The sequence below is a fragment of the Nomascus leucogenys genome, chromosome 18, assembly GCF_006542625.1.
Source record: "Nomascus leucogenys isolate Asia chromosome 18, Asia_NLE_v1, whole genome shotgun sequence".
Taxonomy (NCBI): domain Eukaryota; kingdom Metazoa; phylum Chordata; class Mammalia; order Primates; family Hylobatidae; genus Nomascus; species Nomascus leucogenys.
The window spans coordinates 55,325,216-55,344,370 of record NC_044398.1 but is presented as its reverse complement, the minus strand read 5'-3'; the positions used below and the strand labels follow the sequence as shown (position 1 = coordinate 55,344,370).

Sequence of the window (19,155 nt, the reverse complement as noted above, 5' to 3'; positions counted from 1 at the left end):
TGTTTAGCTCTGTAGACTTGGGGGCAAGAGAAGACCCATGCTGCCCAAGAATAGCAGAGGTGCCCCATGGGGACCACACTGAACTGTCCCATATGCACCAAAGCCAGCCCCAGTCAGGGCCAGCACAAGCGTTCTCCACAACCAGCCTGTGGCTCAGACATCTACGAGTGTGCAGACAGCGAAGGCGCAGACTGCGATATACAGCAGCAGAGGTGCCCTGAACACACTGTCCCCCAATGCCAGGCGCAAGTGGGGCTATCTCAGGGTGCGGTGGTTGAAGCCGTCCTGCACTTCTGGGATCCAAGAGGTGGAGGTGGCAGTAGCATTGGACTCCACTGCTTTGGAGCCTGCCCAGTCGAATTTGGGAGCCAGCAAGGGACCTGACAGCAGCAAGTTGGCCACCAGAAGACGCCCAAAGGTAGGGAGGAAACATATACTGCTTAAATTCAGAAGATCCTCTCACTGTTGCTGGCCCAAGTTTCCCCCAGAGGCATCCAAAGCCTCACTTTTCTCATCTATAAACGATGTGATTGTTATGAACCTTCCACAAGGTTAGTGTGTAAAAACCATGGCAAAATGCTTGTAACTTAAAAGAGAGGGTTCCTATGAGGCTTCCATAAGGTAAGTGTGTAAAAATCTGGACAAAATGCCTATAATTTTTTAAGTGTTCAGTATATGGTGAAGGAGGATTTTTTTCTCATCTGATTTTCAGAGCAAGTTTATAAAATTGGTGATACTCATATTTCTTAGACAATCTAACCAATGATCAGAAAGAATAAATAGATAACCAAGGTCACAAGCAATTCACAATGCATTCACTGGGTAATTTCTAGTTAAAAGCACCAATGATTTTCACATTGAAAATTTTGTATTATGTTGTGGTTTTCTCTTCCATAGTCCACTTGGTGTTTTAAAACCACAGATTCTAAGTTGCTCTATTAAAGCGATCAATAGAAAAATGTGATGTACTTAGTGTGTAAATGTTAGAATATTTCTTGTGTTACTCTTGTAAGTTTGAACAAATGTGTTATTTTGAAAAATGTAAATAGAATATATGTGGTTTGGATATATATGCATATATGAAACATGACTTGACATTATAGAGTAGGCTTAGCTCATGGGAATGATTTATTCTGAAAGCACCTGCAGAAATCTCTCTTATTTCTAGTTTGTTAATGTTTCAGAGATTATGGGGTAAAGATGATTCTATGAATCCCAGACACTGCGTGAGGCAGATTTGGTTTCAGTAATTTTAGCATCATTCATTGTAAGGTGATGATCCCTAGGAACTTCTTCACAGTGAGAAATCTGAAAGGTCCTAGCAGGCAGCAATGAATGAAACATGGGGTGGGGCGTTTGAAAGGGCAGGGTCTTGTGAGCCATGTGCCTGTGCTCTCAAGTTCCAAGTTTGTGGGGATGCATGCAGGGGATTCTGAACTTGATTGTTTCCTCTGAACCAGGATGCAGTCTGGTTGGCAGGGCAACTGGCCTTCTCTTGGTGGCCTTCAGTGGGTGCCCTCATTGGTTGCCTTCAGTTGGTACCCTCAGTTGGTGGTCCTCAGTTGGTGGTCCTCAGTTGGTGGTCTTCAGTTGTTGGACAGTGGTGGAAGGAGGATGAATCCGTTTGTGCTCTCTCCTCCCCAAGTCACAGCTCTCAGGCTCGTTGTATCCAGGCCCTTCTAAAATAAACCAGACAGACTGGCAGGGTATTTTTAGCAGACATGTCAGCTCAGGGTATGGGGATGATGCGAGGTGTCAGCTACTAGCGCATTGCCACCCCATGGCTCAGGGCTGCCTGTGGCAGCCATGCCTCTGCTAGCAAGAGGTGATAGGTGGCAAGTGAAGGCCCAGCTGCCCGAGAAGAGCAGGGGTGCCCCACGTGGACCACACTAAACTGTCGCATGTGCACCAAAGGCAGCCCCAATCAGGGCCAGCACAAGGGTTCTGCAGAGCCAGCCTGTGGCTCTCACATCTACGAGTGTGCAGACAGCGAAGGCACAGGCTGCGATATACAGGAGAAGAGGCACCCTGAACACGCTGTCCCCCAATGCCAGCCACAAGCAGGGCCAGCTAAGGGTGCGGTGGGTGAAGCCGTCCTACAGCTCTGGGATCCAAGAGGCGCAGGTGGCAGTAGCGCCGGAATCCACTGCTTTGGAGCCTGCCCAGTCGAATTTTGGAGCCAGCGAGGGACCTGACCACAGTACACTGGCAACCAGAAGATGCCCAAAGGTAGGGAGGCAATGGATACTGCTTAAGTTCAGAAGATCCTCTGGCCATTGCTGGCCCAAGTTTCCCCCAGAGACATCCAAAGCCTCAGTTTTCTCATCTATAAAAGATGTGATTGTTATGAAGCTTCCATAAGGTAAGTGAGTAAAAACCATGGCAAGATGCTTGTAACTTAAAAGAGAGGGTTCCTATGAGGCTTCTATAAGGTAAGTGTGTAAACATCTGGACACAATACCTATAATTTTTTAAGTGTTCAGTATATGAAGAAGGGGATTATTTTTTCTCATCTAATTTTCAGAGCAAGTTTATAAAATTGGTGATATTCATATTTCTCAGACAATCAAACCAATGATCAGAAAGAATAAATAGCTCACCAAAGTCACAAAGCAGTTCACAATGCATTCACTGGGTAATTTCTAGTTAAAAGAAGCAATGAGGATCACACTGAAAACTTTGTATTAGGTGGTGGTTTTCTCTTATGTAATCTCCTTGGTCTTTTGAAACCATAGATTCCAAGTTGCTCTATCAAAGTGATCATTAGAGAAATGTGATGTACTTTAGTCTTGCTAATTTGACTGAACATGTGTGTTATTTTCAAAAATGTAAATGAAATATATATATATTAGATTTATATGTGTATATATGAAATATGACTTGTCGTTATAGAGTAGGCTTAGCTCATGGCAACGTTTTTTTCTGAAAGCACCTGCAGAAATCTCTCTTATTTTTAGTTTGTTAATGTTTCAGAGATTATGGGGGAAAGGGAATTCTATGAATCACTGACACTGTGTGAGGTAGATTTGGTTTCAGTAATTTTAGCATCATTCATTTTAAGGTGATGATCCCTAGGAACTTCTTCACAGTGAGAAACCTGAAAGGCCCTAGCAGCCAGCAGTGAATGAAAGGTGGGGTGGGGCCCCTTCAGGGCAGGGCCTTGTGAACAATGTGCCTGTGCTCTCAAGTTCCAAGTTTGTGGGGATGCATGCAGGGGATTCTGGACCTGATTGTTTCCTCTGAACCAGGATGTGGTCTGGGTGGCAAGGCAACTGGCCTTCACTTGGTGGCCTTCAGTGGGCGCCCTCATTGGTTGCCTTTGGTTAATGTCCTTACTTGGTACCCTCAGTTGATTCTCTTCAGTTGGTGATCTTCAGTTGTTGGGCAGTGGTGGAAGGAGGATGAATCCGTTTGTGCTCTCTCCTCCCCCAGTCACAGCTCTCAGGCTTGTTGTATCCAGGCCCTTCTAAAATAAACCAGACAGGCTGCCAGGTTTTTTTAGCAGACAAGTCAGCTCAGGGTACAGTGGTGACGTGTGGTGAGGGATGCTAGTGCAATGCCACCCCATGGCCCAGTGCGGCATGTGCCAGCCATGCTCTTGGAAGGAAGAGGCCATAGGTCTTCAGATCTGCAGACTTAGGGGCAAGCGAAGGCCCAAGCTGCCCGAGAAAAGCAGGGGTGCCCCATGTGGACCACACTGAACTGTTGCCTGTGCACCAAAACCTGCCCCAGTCAGGGCCAGCACAAGAATTCTCCGGAGCCAGCCTGTGGCTCAGACATCTACCAGCGTGCCGACAGCGAAGGTGCAGGCCCTGAAATACAGGAGCAGAGGTGCCCAGAACACCCTGTCCCACAATGCCAGCCTCAAGCGGGGCCAGCTCAGGATGTGGTGGGTGAGGCCATCCTGCAGCTCTGGGATCCACGAGGTGGAGGTGGCAGTAGCGCGAGACTCCACTGCTTTGGAGCCTGCCCAGTGGAATTTGGGAGCCAGTGAAGGACCTGACAGCAGTACATTGGCAACCAGAAGACGCCCAAAGGTAAGGAGGCAACAGGTACTGCTTAAGTCCAGAAGATCCTCTGGCCATTGCTGGCCCAAGGTTCCCCCAGAGGCATCCAAAGCCTCAGTTTCCTCATCTATAAAAGATGTGATTGTTATGAAGCTTCATAAGGTAAGGGCGTAAAAACCATGGCAAAATGCTTAAAAGAGAGGGTTACTATGAGGCTTCTATAAGGTAGTGTGTAAAAATCTGGACACAATACCTATAAATTTTTATGTGTTCAGTATATGGAGAAAGGGATTACTTTTCTTATCTAATTTTTAGGGCAAGATTGGTGATACTCATATTTCTTAGACAGTCAAACCTATGATCAGAAAGAATAAATAGATAGCCAAAGTCACACAGCAGTTAGCAATGCATTCACTGGGTAATTTCTAGTTAAAAGTAGCAATGATGATCACACTGAAAACTTTCTATTATGTGGTGGTTTTCTCTTACATAATCTTCTTGGCGTTTCAAAGCCACAGATTCTAAGTTGCTGTATCAAAGTGAATATTAGAAAAATGTGATGTACTTAGTATGTAAATTTTAGAAAATTTCTTCTGTTAGTCTTGTTAATTTGATTGAACATGTGTGTTATTCTCAAAAATGTAAATGGAACATATGTGGATTGGATATATATGTGTATATATGAAATATGATGACATTATACAGTAGGCTTAGCTCATGGCAATGTTTTTTTCTAAAAGCACCTGCAGAAATCACTCTTATTTCTAGTTTGTTAATGTTTCAGAGGTTATGGGGGAAAGAGGATTCTATGAATCCCTGACACTGCGTGAGGCAGATTCGGTTTCAGTAATTTTGGCATCATTGGTTTTAAGGTGATGATCTCTAGGAACTTCTTCACAGTGAGAAACCTCAAAGGTCCCAGCAGCCAGCAATGAATGAAAGGTGGGGTGGGGCCCCTTCAGGGCAAGTTCTTGTGAGCCATATGCCTTTGTTCTCAAGTGCCAAGTTTGTGGGGATGCATGCAGGGATTCTGGACCTGATTGTTTCCTCTGAACCAGGATGCGGTCTGGTTGGCAGGGCAACTGGCCTTCACTTGGTGGCCTTCAGTGGGTGCCCTCATTGGTTGCCTTCAGTTGGTACCCTCAGTTGGTGCTCTTCAGTTGGTGGTCCTCAGTTGGTGCTCTTCAGTTGTTGGGCAGTGGTGGAAGGAGGATGAATCCGTTTGTGCTCTCTCCTCCCCAAGTCACAGCTCTCAGGCTTGTTGCATCAAGGCCCTTCTAAAATAAACCACACACGTTGGCAGGTTTTTTTTAGCAGACAAGTCAGCTGGTGGTACGGTGGTCACACAGGGTGCGGGCTGGTATCTACACAGTGCCACCCCATGGCCCAGGGCTGCCTGTGCCAGCAATGCTTTTGCCAGGAAGAGGCAAAAGGTGTTTAACTCTGTAGACTTTGGGGCAAGCGAAGGCCCATGCTGCCCAAGGATAGCAGGGGTGCCCCATGGGGTCCACACGGAACTGTCGCATATGCACCAAAGGCAACCCCAATCAGGGCTGGCACAAGGGTTGTGCAGAGCTAGTCTGTGGCTCTAATGTCTATGAGGGTGCAGACAGTGAAGACGTAGGCCACGATATACAGGAGCAGTGGCACCCAGAACACGCTGTCCCTCAATGCCAGCCACAAGCAGGGCTATGTCAGGACATGGTGGGTGAAGCCGTCCTGCAGATCTGAGAATCATGAGGTGGAGGTGGCACTAGGGCCAACTCCACTGCTTTGGAGCCTCCCCAGTCGAATTTGGGAGCCAGCGAGGGACTTGACAGCAGCACATTGGCCACCAGAAGACACCCAAAGGTAGGGAAGTGACAGATACTGCTTAAATTCAGGAGCTCCTCTGTCTATTGCTTGCCCAAAGTTCCTCCAGAGGCATCCAAAGCCTCAGTTTTCTCATCTATAAAAGACGTGATTGTTTTGAGGTTTCCATAAGGTAAGTGTGTAAAACTGTGGTAAAATGCTTGTAAATTAAAAGGAAGGGTTTCTGTGAGGCTTCTATATGGTAAGAGTGTAAAAATCTGGACGCAATAGCTGTAATTTTTTTAAGTGTTCAGTATATGGAGAAGGAGGATAATTTTTTCTCATCTAATTTTCAGAGCAAATTTATAAAATTGGTGATACTCATATTTCTTAGACAATCAAACCAATGATCAGAAAGAATAAATAGATAACCAAGGTCACAAAGCAATTCACAATGCATTCACTGGGTAATTTCTAGTTAAAAGTAGCAATGATTTTCACATTGAAAATGTTGTATTATGTTGTGGTTTTCTCTTACATAATCCTCTTGGTGTTTTGAAACCACAGATTCTAAGTTGCTCTATTAAAGCGATCATTAGAAAAATGTGATGTACTTAGTGTGTAAATTTTAGAAAATTTCTGTGTTACTCTTGTTAATTTGAATGAACATAAGTGTTATTTTGAAAAATGTAAGTCGAATATATGTGGTTTGGATATATATATGCATATATGAAATATGACTTGACATTATAGAGTAGGCTTACCTCATGGCAATGTTTTTTTCTGAAAGCACCTGCAGAAATCTCTCTTACTTTTAGTTTGTTAAAGTTTCAGAGATTATGGGGGAAAGGTGATTCTATGAATCACTGACACTGTGTGAGGCAGCTTTGGTTTCAGTAATTTTAGCATCATTCATTGTAAGGTGATGATCCCTAGGAACTTCTTCACAGTGAGAAACCTGAAAGGTCCTAGCAGGCAGCAATGAATGAAAGGTGAGGCGGGGCCTCTGAGAGGGCAGGGCCTTGTGAGCCATGTGCCTGTGCTCTCAAGTTCCAAGTTTGTGGGGATGCATGCAGGGGATTCTGGACCTGATTGTCTCTTCTGAACCAAGATGCGGTCTGGGTGGCAGGGCAACTGGCCTTCACTTGGTGGCCTTCAGTGGATGGCCTCATTGGTTGCCTTCAGTTGCTACGCTCAGTTGGTGCCCTTCAGTTGCTACCCTCAGTTGGTGCTCTTCAGTTGGTGGTCCTTAGTTGTTGGACAGTGGTGGAAGGAGGATGAGTCCATCTGTGCTTTCTGCTCCCTGAGTCACAGCTCTCAGGCTTGTTGTATCCAGGCCCTTCTAAAATAAACCAGACAGATTGGCAGGGTATTTTTAGCAGACATGTCAGCTCAGGTATGGGGGTGATGCAGGGTGTCAACTACTAGTGCATTGCCACCCCATGGCTCAGGGCTGCCTGTGGCAGCCATGCCTTTGCTAGGAAGAGCTGATAGGTGGTAAGTGGAGGCCCAGCTGCCTGAGAAGAGCATGAGTGCCACACACTAAACTGTCTCATGTGCACCAAAGGCAGCCCCAATCAGGGCCAGCACTAGGGTTCTGCAGAGCCAGCCTGTGGCTCTCACATCTACGAGTGTGCAGACAGTGAAGGCACAGGCTGCGATATACAGGAGAAGAGGCACCCGGAACACATTGTCCCCCAATGCCAGCCACAAGCGGGGCTAGCTCAGGGTGTGGTGCGTGAAGCCGTCCTGCAGCTCTGGGATCCACGAGGCACAGGTGGCAGTAGCGCTGGACTCCACTGCTTTGGAGCCTGCCCAATCGAAATTTGGGGCCAGCGAGGGACCAGACCACAGTACACTGGCAACCAGAAGATGCCCAAAGGTAGGGAGGCAATGGATACTGCTTAAGTTCAGAAGATCCTCTGGCTGTTGCTGCTCCAAGTTTCCCCCAGAGACATCCAAAGCCTCAGTTTCTCATCTCTAAAAGATGTGATTGTTATGAAGATTCCATAAGGTAAGTGAGTAAAACCCATGGCAAGATGCTTGTAACTTAAAAGAGAGGGTTCCTATCAGGCTTCCATAAGGTAAGTGTGTAAAAATCTGGACACAATTCCTAAAATTTTTTAGTGTTCAGTATATGGAGAAGGAGGATTTTTTTCATCTAATTTTTAGAATGAGTTTATAAAATTGGTGATACTCATGTATCTTTGACAATCAAACCAACGATCAGAAAAAATAAATAACTCACCAAAGTCACACAGCAGTTCACAATGCATTCACTGGGTAATTTCTAGTTAAAAGTAGCAATGATGATCACATTGAGAATTGTGTATTATATGATGGTTTTCTCTTAAATAATCTTCTTGGTGTTATGCAACCACAGATTCTAAATTGCTCTATCAAAGTGATCACTAGAAAAATGTGATGTACTTCATGTGTGAATTTTAGAAAATTTCTTCTGTTATTCTTGTTAATTTGATTGAACATGTGTGTTATTTTCAAAAATGTAAATGGAACATATGTGGATTGGAGATATATGTGTATATATGAAATACAACGACATTATAGAATAGGCTTAGCTCATGGCAATGTTATTTTCTGAAAGCACCTGCAGAAATCATTCTTTTTTCTAATTTCTTAATGTTTCAGAGATTATGGGGGAAAAGGGGGTTCTATGAATCTCAGACCCTGCGTGAGGTAGATTTGGTTTCAGTAATTTTAGCATCATTCATTGTAAGGTGATGATCCCTGGGAACTTCTTCACAGTGAGAAACCTGAAAGATCCCAGCAATGAGCAATGAATGAAAGGTGGGGTGGGGCTGCCGGCAGGGAGGGGCCTTGTGAGCCATATGCCTGTGCTCTCAAGTTCCAAGTTTGTGGGGATGCATGCAGCGCATTCTGGACCTGATTGTTTCACCTGAACCAGGATGTGGTTTGGTTGGCATGGTAACTGGCCTTCACTTGGTGGCCTTCAGTGGGTGCCCTCATTGGTTGCCATCAGTGGGTACCCTCTGTTGGTGCTCTTCCATTTGTCCTCAGTTGGTGGTCTTCAGTTGTTGGGCAGTAGTGGAAGGAGGATGAATCCATTTGTGCTCTCTCTGCCCCAGTCACAGCTCTCAGGCTTGTTGCCTCCAGGCCCTTCTAAAATAAACCATACCGCTTGGCAGGGTTTTTTTTAGCAGACAAGTCAGCTCATGGTACGGGGGTTACAGAGGGTGAGGGCTGTTAGCCCAGTGCCTCCCCATGGCCCAGGGCTGCCTGTGCCAGCAATGCTTTTGGCAGGAAGAGGTGAGAGGCGTTCAGCTCTGCAGGCTTGGGTGCAAGTGAAGGCCCAGCTGCCCGAGAACAGCAGGGGTGCCTCATGGGGACCACACTGAACTGTCACATATGCACCAAAGCCAGCCCCAATCAGAGCCAGCACAAGTGTTCTGCAGAGCCAGCCTGTGGCTCTGATGTCTACCAGTGTACAGACAGCAAAGACGCAGGACACAATATACAGGAGCAGAGGCGCCTGGAACCCGCCATCCCCCAATGCCAGCCACAAGCCGGACCAGCTCAGGGTGCAGTGGGTGAAGCTGTCCTGCAGCTCTGAGATCCATGAGGTGGAGGTGGCTGTAGCGCAGGACTCCACTGCTTTGGAGCCTGCCCAATTGAATTTGGGAACCAGCGAGTGTCCTGACAGCAGCACATTGGACACCAGAAGACGCCAAAAGGTAGGGAGGCGACGGATACTGCTTAAGTTCAGGATCTCCTCTGGCCGCTGACGGCCTAAGATTCCCCAAGAGGCATCCAAGGCCTCAGTTTTCTCATCTATAAAAGATGTGATTGTTATGCGGCTTCCATGAAGTAAGTGTGCAAAAACCATGGCAAAATGTTTGTAATGTAAAAGAAAGGGTTTCTATGAGGCTTCTATATGGTAAGTGTGTAAAAATCTGGACACAATACCTGCAATTTAGGTCACTGTAACCTCTGCCTTCTGGGTTCAAGCGATTCTCCTGCCTTAGCCTCCCGAGTAGCTGGAATTAGAGACTTGTGCCATCAGGCCTGACTAATTTTGTCATTTTTAAGAGAGATGGGGCTTCACCATGTTGGTCAAGCTGATCTCTAAGTCCTGACCTCAGGTAATCCACTCACCTGCAGTAGGTGAAGCCGTCCTGCAGCTCTGTGATCCACGAGGCGGAGGTGGCAGTAGCACAGGACTCCACTGCTTTGGAGGCTGCCTAGTCGAATATGGGAGCCAGCGAGGGTCCTGACAGCAGCACATTGGACACCAGAAGACACCCAAAGGTAGGGAGGTGGCAGATACTGCTTAAGTTCAGGAGCTCCTCTGGCCACTGCTGACCCAAGGTTCCCCGAAAGGCATCCACAGCCTGGGGCTCCTTCCTCCTGCCTGGAGTTTCCTTTCCTATGCCCAGGCCCCAAGCAGGAGGACTGGCTCTGCCTCGAGTCCTCACCCCTTCTTCTTTCCTTGCTGTGTCCAGATGGTTTCTTACTTTCCTCCTAACTACCCCAATGCCCAGTTCTGTTTCCGCCTCTTCCTTCCCCAGGCTGGCTGAAAACTAAGTTGCAAAATACAAAATGCATGCTACAGATTTCATTGCTGTAGATGAAATGTCTGACAGCTTTTCTATTTAAACTCTGGTCTCTTCATTTCTTTAAACATTAGAATAATTAAGCCTCATGATAGATGTGCCTTTGTAACTTGAAAGTAGAGCACTGAATTTTCACAATTTAAAAAAATTTTTTAATTTTTCTTTTCATAAATTTTTGGCAAACAGGTAGTATTTAGTTACTTCAGTAACTTATTTAGTGGAGATTTGTGAGATTTTGGTGCACCCATCACCCAAGCAGTACACATGGAATCCAATTTGTAGTCTCTTATCTTTCTCCCCCTTCCCACGGTTTTCCCCTGAGTATCATTCTTTTTTTGAGACTGAGTCTCATTCTGTCAGCCAGGCTGTAATGCTATGTCGCGATGTCGGCTCGCTGCAACCCTTGCTTCCTGAATTCATGTGATCCTCCTGCTTCAGCCTCCCGAGTAGCTGGGATTAGAGGTGAGGGTCACGACGCCCGACTAAATTTTTTGTATTTTTAGTAGTGACTGGCTTTCACCAAATTGGCTGGTCTGTTCTCGAACTCCTGACCTCAAGTGATCTGCCTGCCTTGGCCTCCCCTAGGGCTGGGATTACAGGAATGAGCCACCAGAACCCAGCCAAACTGCCCCCGCCCCACCTTTTTGTTTCGTTTTGTTTTTTTCTAATCTCCTGAAGTCATTCTTTGAGTTGTCATGTAGATTAATGGGTTTCTCACATTACTGGAAACCTAGTTGAAGAAATAAACAGGCAGTTTGTGAATATTAGACAGAACAGTGGTGCTGAGCATGGCTAAAGCATCTCTGCATTCACAGGGAGAGAAGCGGAAGACCTTCTGGTGTGGGCTGGGCGGCAACTCACTTGCAGGAGAAACAGCCCAGGTGTGGAGAGGTGGCCATCCTTGGCGGGATCCTTTCTAAGGAGCCGAGAAATCAAAGTAGAACTTCTTCCATCTGATCCTCTAACAACTGCAGACCTTCCATGAGTCAAGCTTTGTGTCAAAAGGACAAATTAAAAGGCAAGAAAATAAAATCGTAATACCAGGACTTTTGGGGAAAACAAAACAAAACCAAAAACACATCTAATTCCAGATAATTTCAGGGACCCGAACATTTTGCCCAAATCTCTGTCTATTGTTTCTGTGTCCAATGTACTCTTTGTTGTTGTTGTTTATCTGTTTTTTGTTGGCTTTTTGCTGTTGTTGTTGTTAAGACTGGTTCTTGCCCTGTCGCCAGGCTGGAGAGCAGTGGTGTGATATCGGCTCACTGCAATCTCTGCCTTCCGAGTTCAAGCCATACTCCGGCCTCAGCCTCCTGAGTAGCTGGGACTACAGGCATGCATCACCACGCCCAGCTAATTTTTGTATTTTTAGTAGAGACAGGGTTTCACCATGTTGGCCAGGATGGTCTCAATCTCTTGACCTCGTGATCTGCTCACCTTGCCTTCCTGAAGTGCAGGGATTACAGGCGTGAGCCACGGCGCCCAGCCCAATATACTCTTTGTTGAGGACAATGTTCAAAAGTTGTTCCTGTACTCAGCACGGTATGAAACTAGATAAATACATTTTAGGGTAATCAACAATAGAATTTTTTTTAAAGAAAATTGGTTTTCAAGGTTTATTCTTCAATTATCAAAAGCTTTTCAAAAGTAAAACATACTATTCCTCTCCACGATCCCAGTTAATCCAGACCCTCCTCGGTGGGCTTTATCAAATACCGTACTCACCTTCCTGAATCTTTTGCTGAATCTCATATAAAGTCCTGTCACAGAACCTCAGATTTTTCATACAGTTTTGTGTACCATGTCATGCCTGTGAATTGCTTTCTTTGCTTTGTTTTTATTGTTCTTTTTTTGGTAAGAAGTAGCCAGGAAGTATCTTTCTTTGCTTTATAGATGTAAACTGCTTTGTATTTTCAGATTAACTTTCAAGAATGTTGAAAATTCTTTGCTCACTCTTCTTTTCTCATTTCCTCCCTCTCAGGACCTATAAAAGGCACCACCCAGCCCAATGGACAGATGCCCCAGGCTGCACATTCTGTCAGTGCTGTTCTCGAAGAGGCCCAGACACATGCTGAAACATTCAAGGTAAAACCAGCAAGCAGCTGACGTACATTCCATCCAGCCATCCCCCAAAGCCCATGTTCTCAACCATTCGCATTGTTCCAATATCTGCTCTTTTAAAAAGAGAAAACAGGCTGGGTACGGTGGCTGATGCCTGTAATCCCAGCACTTTGGGAGGCTGAAGCAGGAGAATTGCTTGAGCTCCGGAGTTCCAGACCTGCCTGGGCAACAGAACAAGGGCTCATCTCTACTAGAAATCAAAAAATTAGCCAGGTGTGGTGGCGTGCACCTGTAGTCCTAGCTACTTGGGTGGCTGAGGTGTTTGAATTGCTTGAGCCCAGGATTTAAAGGCTGCAGTGAGCTGTGATCACACCACTGCACTCCAGCCTACATGATAGATAAAGACTTTGTCTTAAAAAAACAAAAAAAAGATAAAAAAGGATCACACTAAAAATGTGCATTTTCTATTTTCCCCATTAATGTCCTACATACATCCCCAGGGTGATGGAGGAGAAAATACGTTGTAAAATAATAGCCAATAGGTATGACATCCTCCATAACATTTTTTCAACTGAATAGATCAATGAAGATTCACTTAAATCTATCTTAAAATCATAGCTAATAATTATGACTTAGTTACTTATGTAGTTCAAAACCTCTCAGTGGACTGTATAAATTCTCTTGACTATTTCTCACATGTGATTCAAAACAACCGTAAATAACTGTGACAATAGCATATCACCCAGCTAGGACAGGCAGGGTGCTTCACTTTGGCAATTTTTCACTTCTTTCACCCCTTCATTTTGTCCAACAGCCAGTCGTGAAAACAACTAAATCTTGGTATTTATTGAACTTCTTATAATTTTGACAACCACTGCAGGCCTGTAAAAGTTGCATTTCTTTAATGTTCTCATTATCTTCTCAAGCCTGAACTTCTCATGCAATGCCCTTTCAGGTATTATTATTTTCATTATTTCTGTAATGTCAATCAAAGGAAAGCATTTAAAAATGCTGAAAGAAATAAAAGAATCCCCAAATGGAAATCATTGAACTATATGTGAACATCAATACCCAAGCTGCCTGTTCAGAAATTTTTTAAAAAGGAAAAAGTACATCACCAGTTAATTAGCTTATCATGCTAAATAAACTAAGTAAAATAGAAACTAAATCAGAAGGCACTTGATTAGAAAAAAAAACTTCCAAATTTAATCTTCAGTGGTAACAGGCTATTAAGCAGAGGAAGAAATAAACTGGAACCCTGATGAAATGTAAATTGGAATGATAATTATCACTAAAACAGAGGGATTCAATCCAGCTGCCTGAGGATGTTTCATTATATAAATATAAATTATTATTATCTATGCCAGTGTTGGCAGAGGAAGGGCTATGCCTCTATTAGACTTTAGCCAAATTTGGCATTCTGGTTTCTACCAATAGCGCACTGGTGATTTTTCTTTTCAGAACTCATGTATGTATCTCATTTGATCTCATCACAATCTGAGACACATGTCATAATAGAGACTACGGGGCTCATTTTATACCTGGTGAACTAGCCAACTTTCATGCAGTTGAGAAAAGGTAAACTGTCCAGATGAGGTGGCTCACACCTGTAATTCCAGCACTTTGGGAGGCCGAGATGGGCAGATCACTTGAGCCCAGGATTTGAAGACCAGCCCAGGCAACATGGCAAAAAGCCATCTCTACAAAAAATACAAAAAGTAGCTGGGCCTGGTGGCACATGCTTGTCATCCCAGCCACTTGGGAGGCTGAGGCATGAGGATCGCTGAGCCCTAGAGGCAGAGGTTACAGTGAGTCGAGCTTGCACCACTGCACTCCAGCCTGTGTAACACAAAGACCTGTCTCAAAAAAACAAAAAAACAAAAAAAAAAGACCAGGTGCGGTGGCTCATGCCTGTAATCTCAGCACTTTGGGAGGCAGAGGCAGGCAGATCATGAGGTCAGGAGTTCAAGACCAGCCTGACCGACATGGTGAAACCCTATCTCCACTAAAAATACAAAAATTAGCTGGACGTGGTTGCCAGCGCCTGTAGTCCCAGCTATTCGGGAGGCTGAGGCAGGAGAATTGCTTGAACTCAGGAGGCGGAGGTTGCAGTGAGCCAAGATTGTGCCACTGCGCTCCAGCCTGGGTGACAGAGCAAGACTCTGTCTCAATAATAATAATATTAAAGTCCATTTAGAGTCATTTCCCTATTCCAGAGCAAAGATGAGCTCATGAGCAACCACGGGTCTTAGTGACTGAAGGTCAGAGGCTCCCCAGGGGGCAGACAGAGACTGACATGTCTATGTCGTGGTCCTGTCCATTGGGGCTGTTTTGTCAAGAATAAAGAATGCTACTCAGGAGACTGAGGCGGGAGGACTGCTGGAGCTCAGGAGGTCAAGGCTGCAGTGAGCCCAGATCGCGCCATTGCACTGACAGAGTGAGACCCTGTCTCCATTAATTAATAACAATAAATTTAAAATTTCAAAAAATTTAAAATAATGAATGCTGCTGTCGCTTGATTGCAGGAAAAGAAGTCAGCCCTCGGGAACCACCAGGAGCCAGGAGCACCCCAGCCCCGAAGGGCCCCAAGTTCAGCCTGCCCCACCACCTCTGGTGCAGAGGTCCTGGGACACCATCTGCAGCCCCGCCATGCGCCTCAGAGTCAAGGGCACAGGCGACTGGGGCTTCCCTGCCCGGCCTGACGACTCCCTGCCGCCGCAGCAGCCGCCGCAGCCACTGCCTCAGCCACCGCCGCCGCTCCTGGACGACCCAGAGCTCCCGCTGCGGCCCCAAGACTTCATGGAGGCCCCCCAGGACTTCGTGCCCCCTCCCCCAGCGGTCGCCAAGAGGCCTCCTATGCCCCAACCCCACAAGAGGCACGAAGCATCAATGTTCAGAAGCCGCAAATGAATAAAATAAATGAATCAAAGTTCAATGTTTTTCCTACGTTATTTCTATAAGGATTACTGGGTCAGTCGATCTGGAGGTCAACACTAATTAAAAATAGCTTTCACCATCCCATGCCTTCTTGTCTTGGTGACCTTAGATTTTCATCGCTACCTCTGTGACCTTCAGAATTTTCAGGAAAATTGAGAGAGGAAAATGAGAAAACATGACAATCTCTTTCTCTAAGATTCCTGTTGCTTGATTTATTGGAGCCCTGGACACGGGCTGTTCTGGTTTTGCTTTTTTCATGCTTGAATAACAGTAATTAAAAAAATAGTTATTTAGATAGTTTTTGAATTCTCTAGTATTACAGTGCTGTAAGTATCCTGCAAATAAGAATGTAGGGCCAGGTAAAAGCAATCTGATTGATGTATATTTCAATGTGGAATGTTTTCCCTCAGTGATACATTTAATGCCTAGTTTATCCTGGGCTCTTGTTACCTATATCTCTTCTTTTCAAATTGGCTTCTGATAGGCTAAAAAGCTATTTTCTTAAAATTAAGGAAGATAATTAATGGTATGTTTTAATATTTGGGGAAGAGTAAGCTGTAGATCATGCTGTCTCAACCCATGGGCTCCCGCGGCCCAGGACAACTTTGAATGCTGCCCAACAAATATTAAAACATTATAAGCTCTTTGCAGGGTGCGGTGACTCACACCTGTAATCCCAGGACTTTTGGGAGGCCAAGGCTGGTGGATCACTTAAGGTCAGGAGTTCGAGACCAGCCTGACAAACATGGTAAAACCCTATCTGTACTAAAAATACAAAAATTAGCCAGGTGCGGTGATGCATGCCTGTAATCCCAGCAACTCCAGAGGCTGAGGTGGGAGAATCCTTTGAATCCAAGAGGTAGAGGCTGCAGTGAGCTGAGATCATGCTACTACACTCAATCCTGGATGACAAGGCAAGACTCTCTCTTAAAAAACTTATGAGATCATTTTGCAATTTTTGTTTTTTTTTTAGCTGATCAGCTATCGCTAGTGTTAGTACATCTTATGTGTGTCCCAGGGAAGCTGAAAGATTGGACACCCCTGCAGGCTAAATGGAAATTTAAAATGAAGCAAATTTAGTTTTAAAACCAAAATATTTAGTAATTAAAACTGGCAAGGTGTTCTTAATTTTTTGAGCATATGCTTGAAATAGGATAGAAGGTAAATTTGCTTTACATTAAATTTTATCTCAGGAACAGTAACTCTCCAGTTTTAGTATATTATGTTCTTTTGATATCACGTACAGTAAGAATACGGCTTTTCTTTTTACATTTTTAAAAAATTTTATTTTCCTTTTAAGTTCCAGGATACATGTGCAGAATGTGCAGATTTGTTACATAGGTAAATGTGTGCCATCGTGGTTTGCTGAACCTATCTACCCATCACCTAAATATTAAGCCCAGCATGCATTAGCTATTTGTCCTGATGTTCTCCCTCCCCTCAACCTCCCACAATAGATCTCAGTGTATGTTGTTCCCCTCCTTGTGTCCATGTGAAAAACACAGCTTTTCTGATACCTGACTACATAATGGTCATTATGCAGATCTCTGGGACAATACAGGAAAGGTTCAACGAAGAGAGCTGTGAAAGTTGTCAGAATCAAATTGGAGTCACTCATGTTAAGAAAACGTTGACAAGTAGAACCAGCAAGACCATGAATAGAGGATTCTCATGAGGATTGTCAACTCTGTGATTTTCACCTAAGTGGAACACAATCTTTGGTGTCTGGCTGAGAGAACTTTACAAGAACTACATATACCTGAGTGGGGTTATTTAGATTGACCCTGAAAATGCAGCAAACTTTGTTCCTTTTTGAAAATTTGAGGGAGATACTGGAGATAGGGGGTAATGCAAAAACTGGGGTGAAATTGGACATTAGAGAAGAAGTGCAAGGATAATAATATATTATGAACAGTGTATAATTAATAGCATAGGGTAGTAATGCTATATCACAGCTTATGAAAACTCCATAATTTCTTTTATAATGCTGCCACTGGGGCAAAGACCCATGTAATAGGCCAACTGCAACAAAAGCCACAGGATTTGGTAGAGTTTACAAGAAACATTATTTAACCTGCCACATGATAGAATATGAACTAAGATTTTACAGTGGGTCCTCAAAGAGGAGAATGAAAATTTAAGCCTCATATTTTGTTTGATCATGGGAATCTTGGCTGGTATGATACTGAAATGACCCAAGTCCATGAAAATTGAGTCTTCGAAGTGTGCTTGAGACTTATGGCTTGATGTGTGATCCATATTTACAGATGGTTTATGTGTGCTTGGGTACAATGTACTATACATGTTCCTTAGAACAAGCTTGTTAAGCATGTTCTACAAATCTTCTGCCTGCAGCTTGTTATCTGGTCTGCTGCATCCATCAATTACTAAGAAGAATGTTTTAAAATCTTCTGAGGGCATATTTGTCAATATCTTTTCATTGTTCTGGCGAATGGTGCCTTATATATTCTGACACTGTTGATTATTAAGTGTCAACAAAAATTATGTATGTGACTTCCTGGTGAATTGAACCATCTATCACCATGCAATGTTTGCTTTTTGTCTTGTACTCATGCAGCCATACCATCTTTTTTCAGGTATTTGCCTGACAAACCTATTCATTCACTTTCAAACTCTCTATGCCTTTATGTTCAATGTTTGCCACTTGTAAATGACATATAGCAGATTTTGTTGTGTTTATATCTAGCTCAGGGATTATTATGTTTTAACTGCAAGTTTATTCTTTTTATTTTTTAAATTTTCTTTCTTCTTTTTTTTTTTTTAGAGTCAGGGTCTCATTCTGTCACCTAGGCTGGAGTGCAGTGGTGCGATCATAGCTCACTGCAGCCTCAACATTCTGGGCTGAAGCCATCCTCCTGCCTCAGCCTCCCGAGTAGCTGGTACTACAGGCTTATGCCACTGTGCCTGGCTAATTTTTATTTTTTGTAGAGGTAGGAGTCTCACCATATTGTCTAGGCTGCTTCCTAACTCCTGGCCTCAAGCAATCCTTCTGCCCTGGCCTCCCAAAGTGTTGGGATTACAGGCATGAGTCACCTTGTCCGGCCTCTTCTTATTACTCTTACTGTGTCCAAAACTTCAACCAAAGTTCCACATAATATGATAATCACTGATGCACTCGATTATATGCTTTACTGATTTTTTTTTTTTTTTGAGACAGAGTCTCACTTCTTCAGTCAGACTGAAGTGCAGTGCCGTGACCTTGGCTCAGTGCACCCTTCACCTCCCAGGTTCCAGTGATTCTCGTGCCTCAGTCTCCCTAGTAGCTGGGATTACAAGTGTGTGCCACCATGACCAGCTAATTTTTTTGTATTTTTAGTAGAGATGAAATTTCACCATGTTGGCCAGGCTGGTCTCAAACCCCTGTTGTCATGTGATCCGCCTGCCTCGGCCTCCAAAAGTGCTGAAATTACAGGAATGAGCCACCTTGTCCAGCTGATCATAGGCATTTTCTATTTTTTTTGAGACAGAGTCTCTCTCTGTCAGCCAGGCTGGAGAACAGGGGTGTGATCTCGGCTCGCTGTAACCTCCGCTTCCCAAGTTCAAGTGATTCTCCTGCCTCAGCCTCCCGAGTAGCTGGGACTACAGCGGTGTGCTGCCATGCCCAGCTAATTTTTGTATTTTCAGGAGAGGCGAGGTTTCGCCATGCTGGCCAGGCTGGTCTTGAACTCGTGACCTCAGGTGATCCACCAGCCTTGGCCTCCCAAAAGTGCTGGGATTACAGGCGTGAGCCACAGTGCCCAGCCTAA

At 44.6% G+C, this 19,155-nt stretch overlaps 1 protein-coding gene across 1 annotated transcript; it reads left to right on the top strand.

Moving 5' to 3' along the window:
* The first annotated feature begins 12,371 nt into the window (after nucleotides 1–12,371).
* Nucleotides 12,372–15,361, top strand: LOC105738957 (amyloid beta A4 precursor protein-binding family B member 1-interacting protein-like). Its single transcript, XM_030797775.1, has 2 exons — nucleotides 12,372–12,475; nucleotides 14,977–15,361. Exons 1-2 carry the CDS (start codon nucleotides 12,399–12,401, stop codon nucleotides 15,359–15,361), a joined length of 462 nt encoding a protein of 153 aa, XP_030653635.1. The 5' UTR covers nucleotides 12,372–12,398.
* The last annotated feature ends 3,794 nt before the right edge of the window (nucleotides 15,362–19,155 follow it).

Bases quoted from the DNA above. Each gene is read 5' to 3' on its own strand.
- LOC105738957 (XM_030797775.1), top strand. From the start codon at position 12,399: ATGGACAGATGCCCCAGGCTGCACATTCTGTCAGTGCTGTTCTCGAAG. The intron at 12,476-14,976 runs GTAAAACCAGCA...GCTTGATTGCAG, and splicing joins CACATGCTGAAACATTCAAG to GAAAAGAAGTCAGCCCTCGG.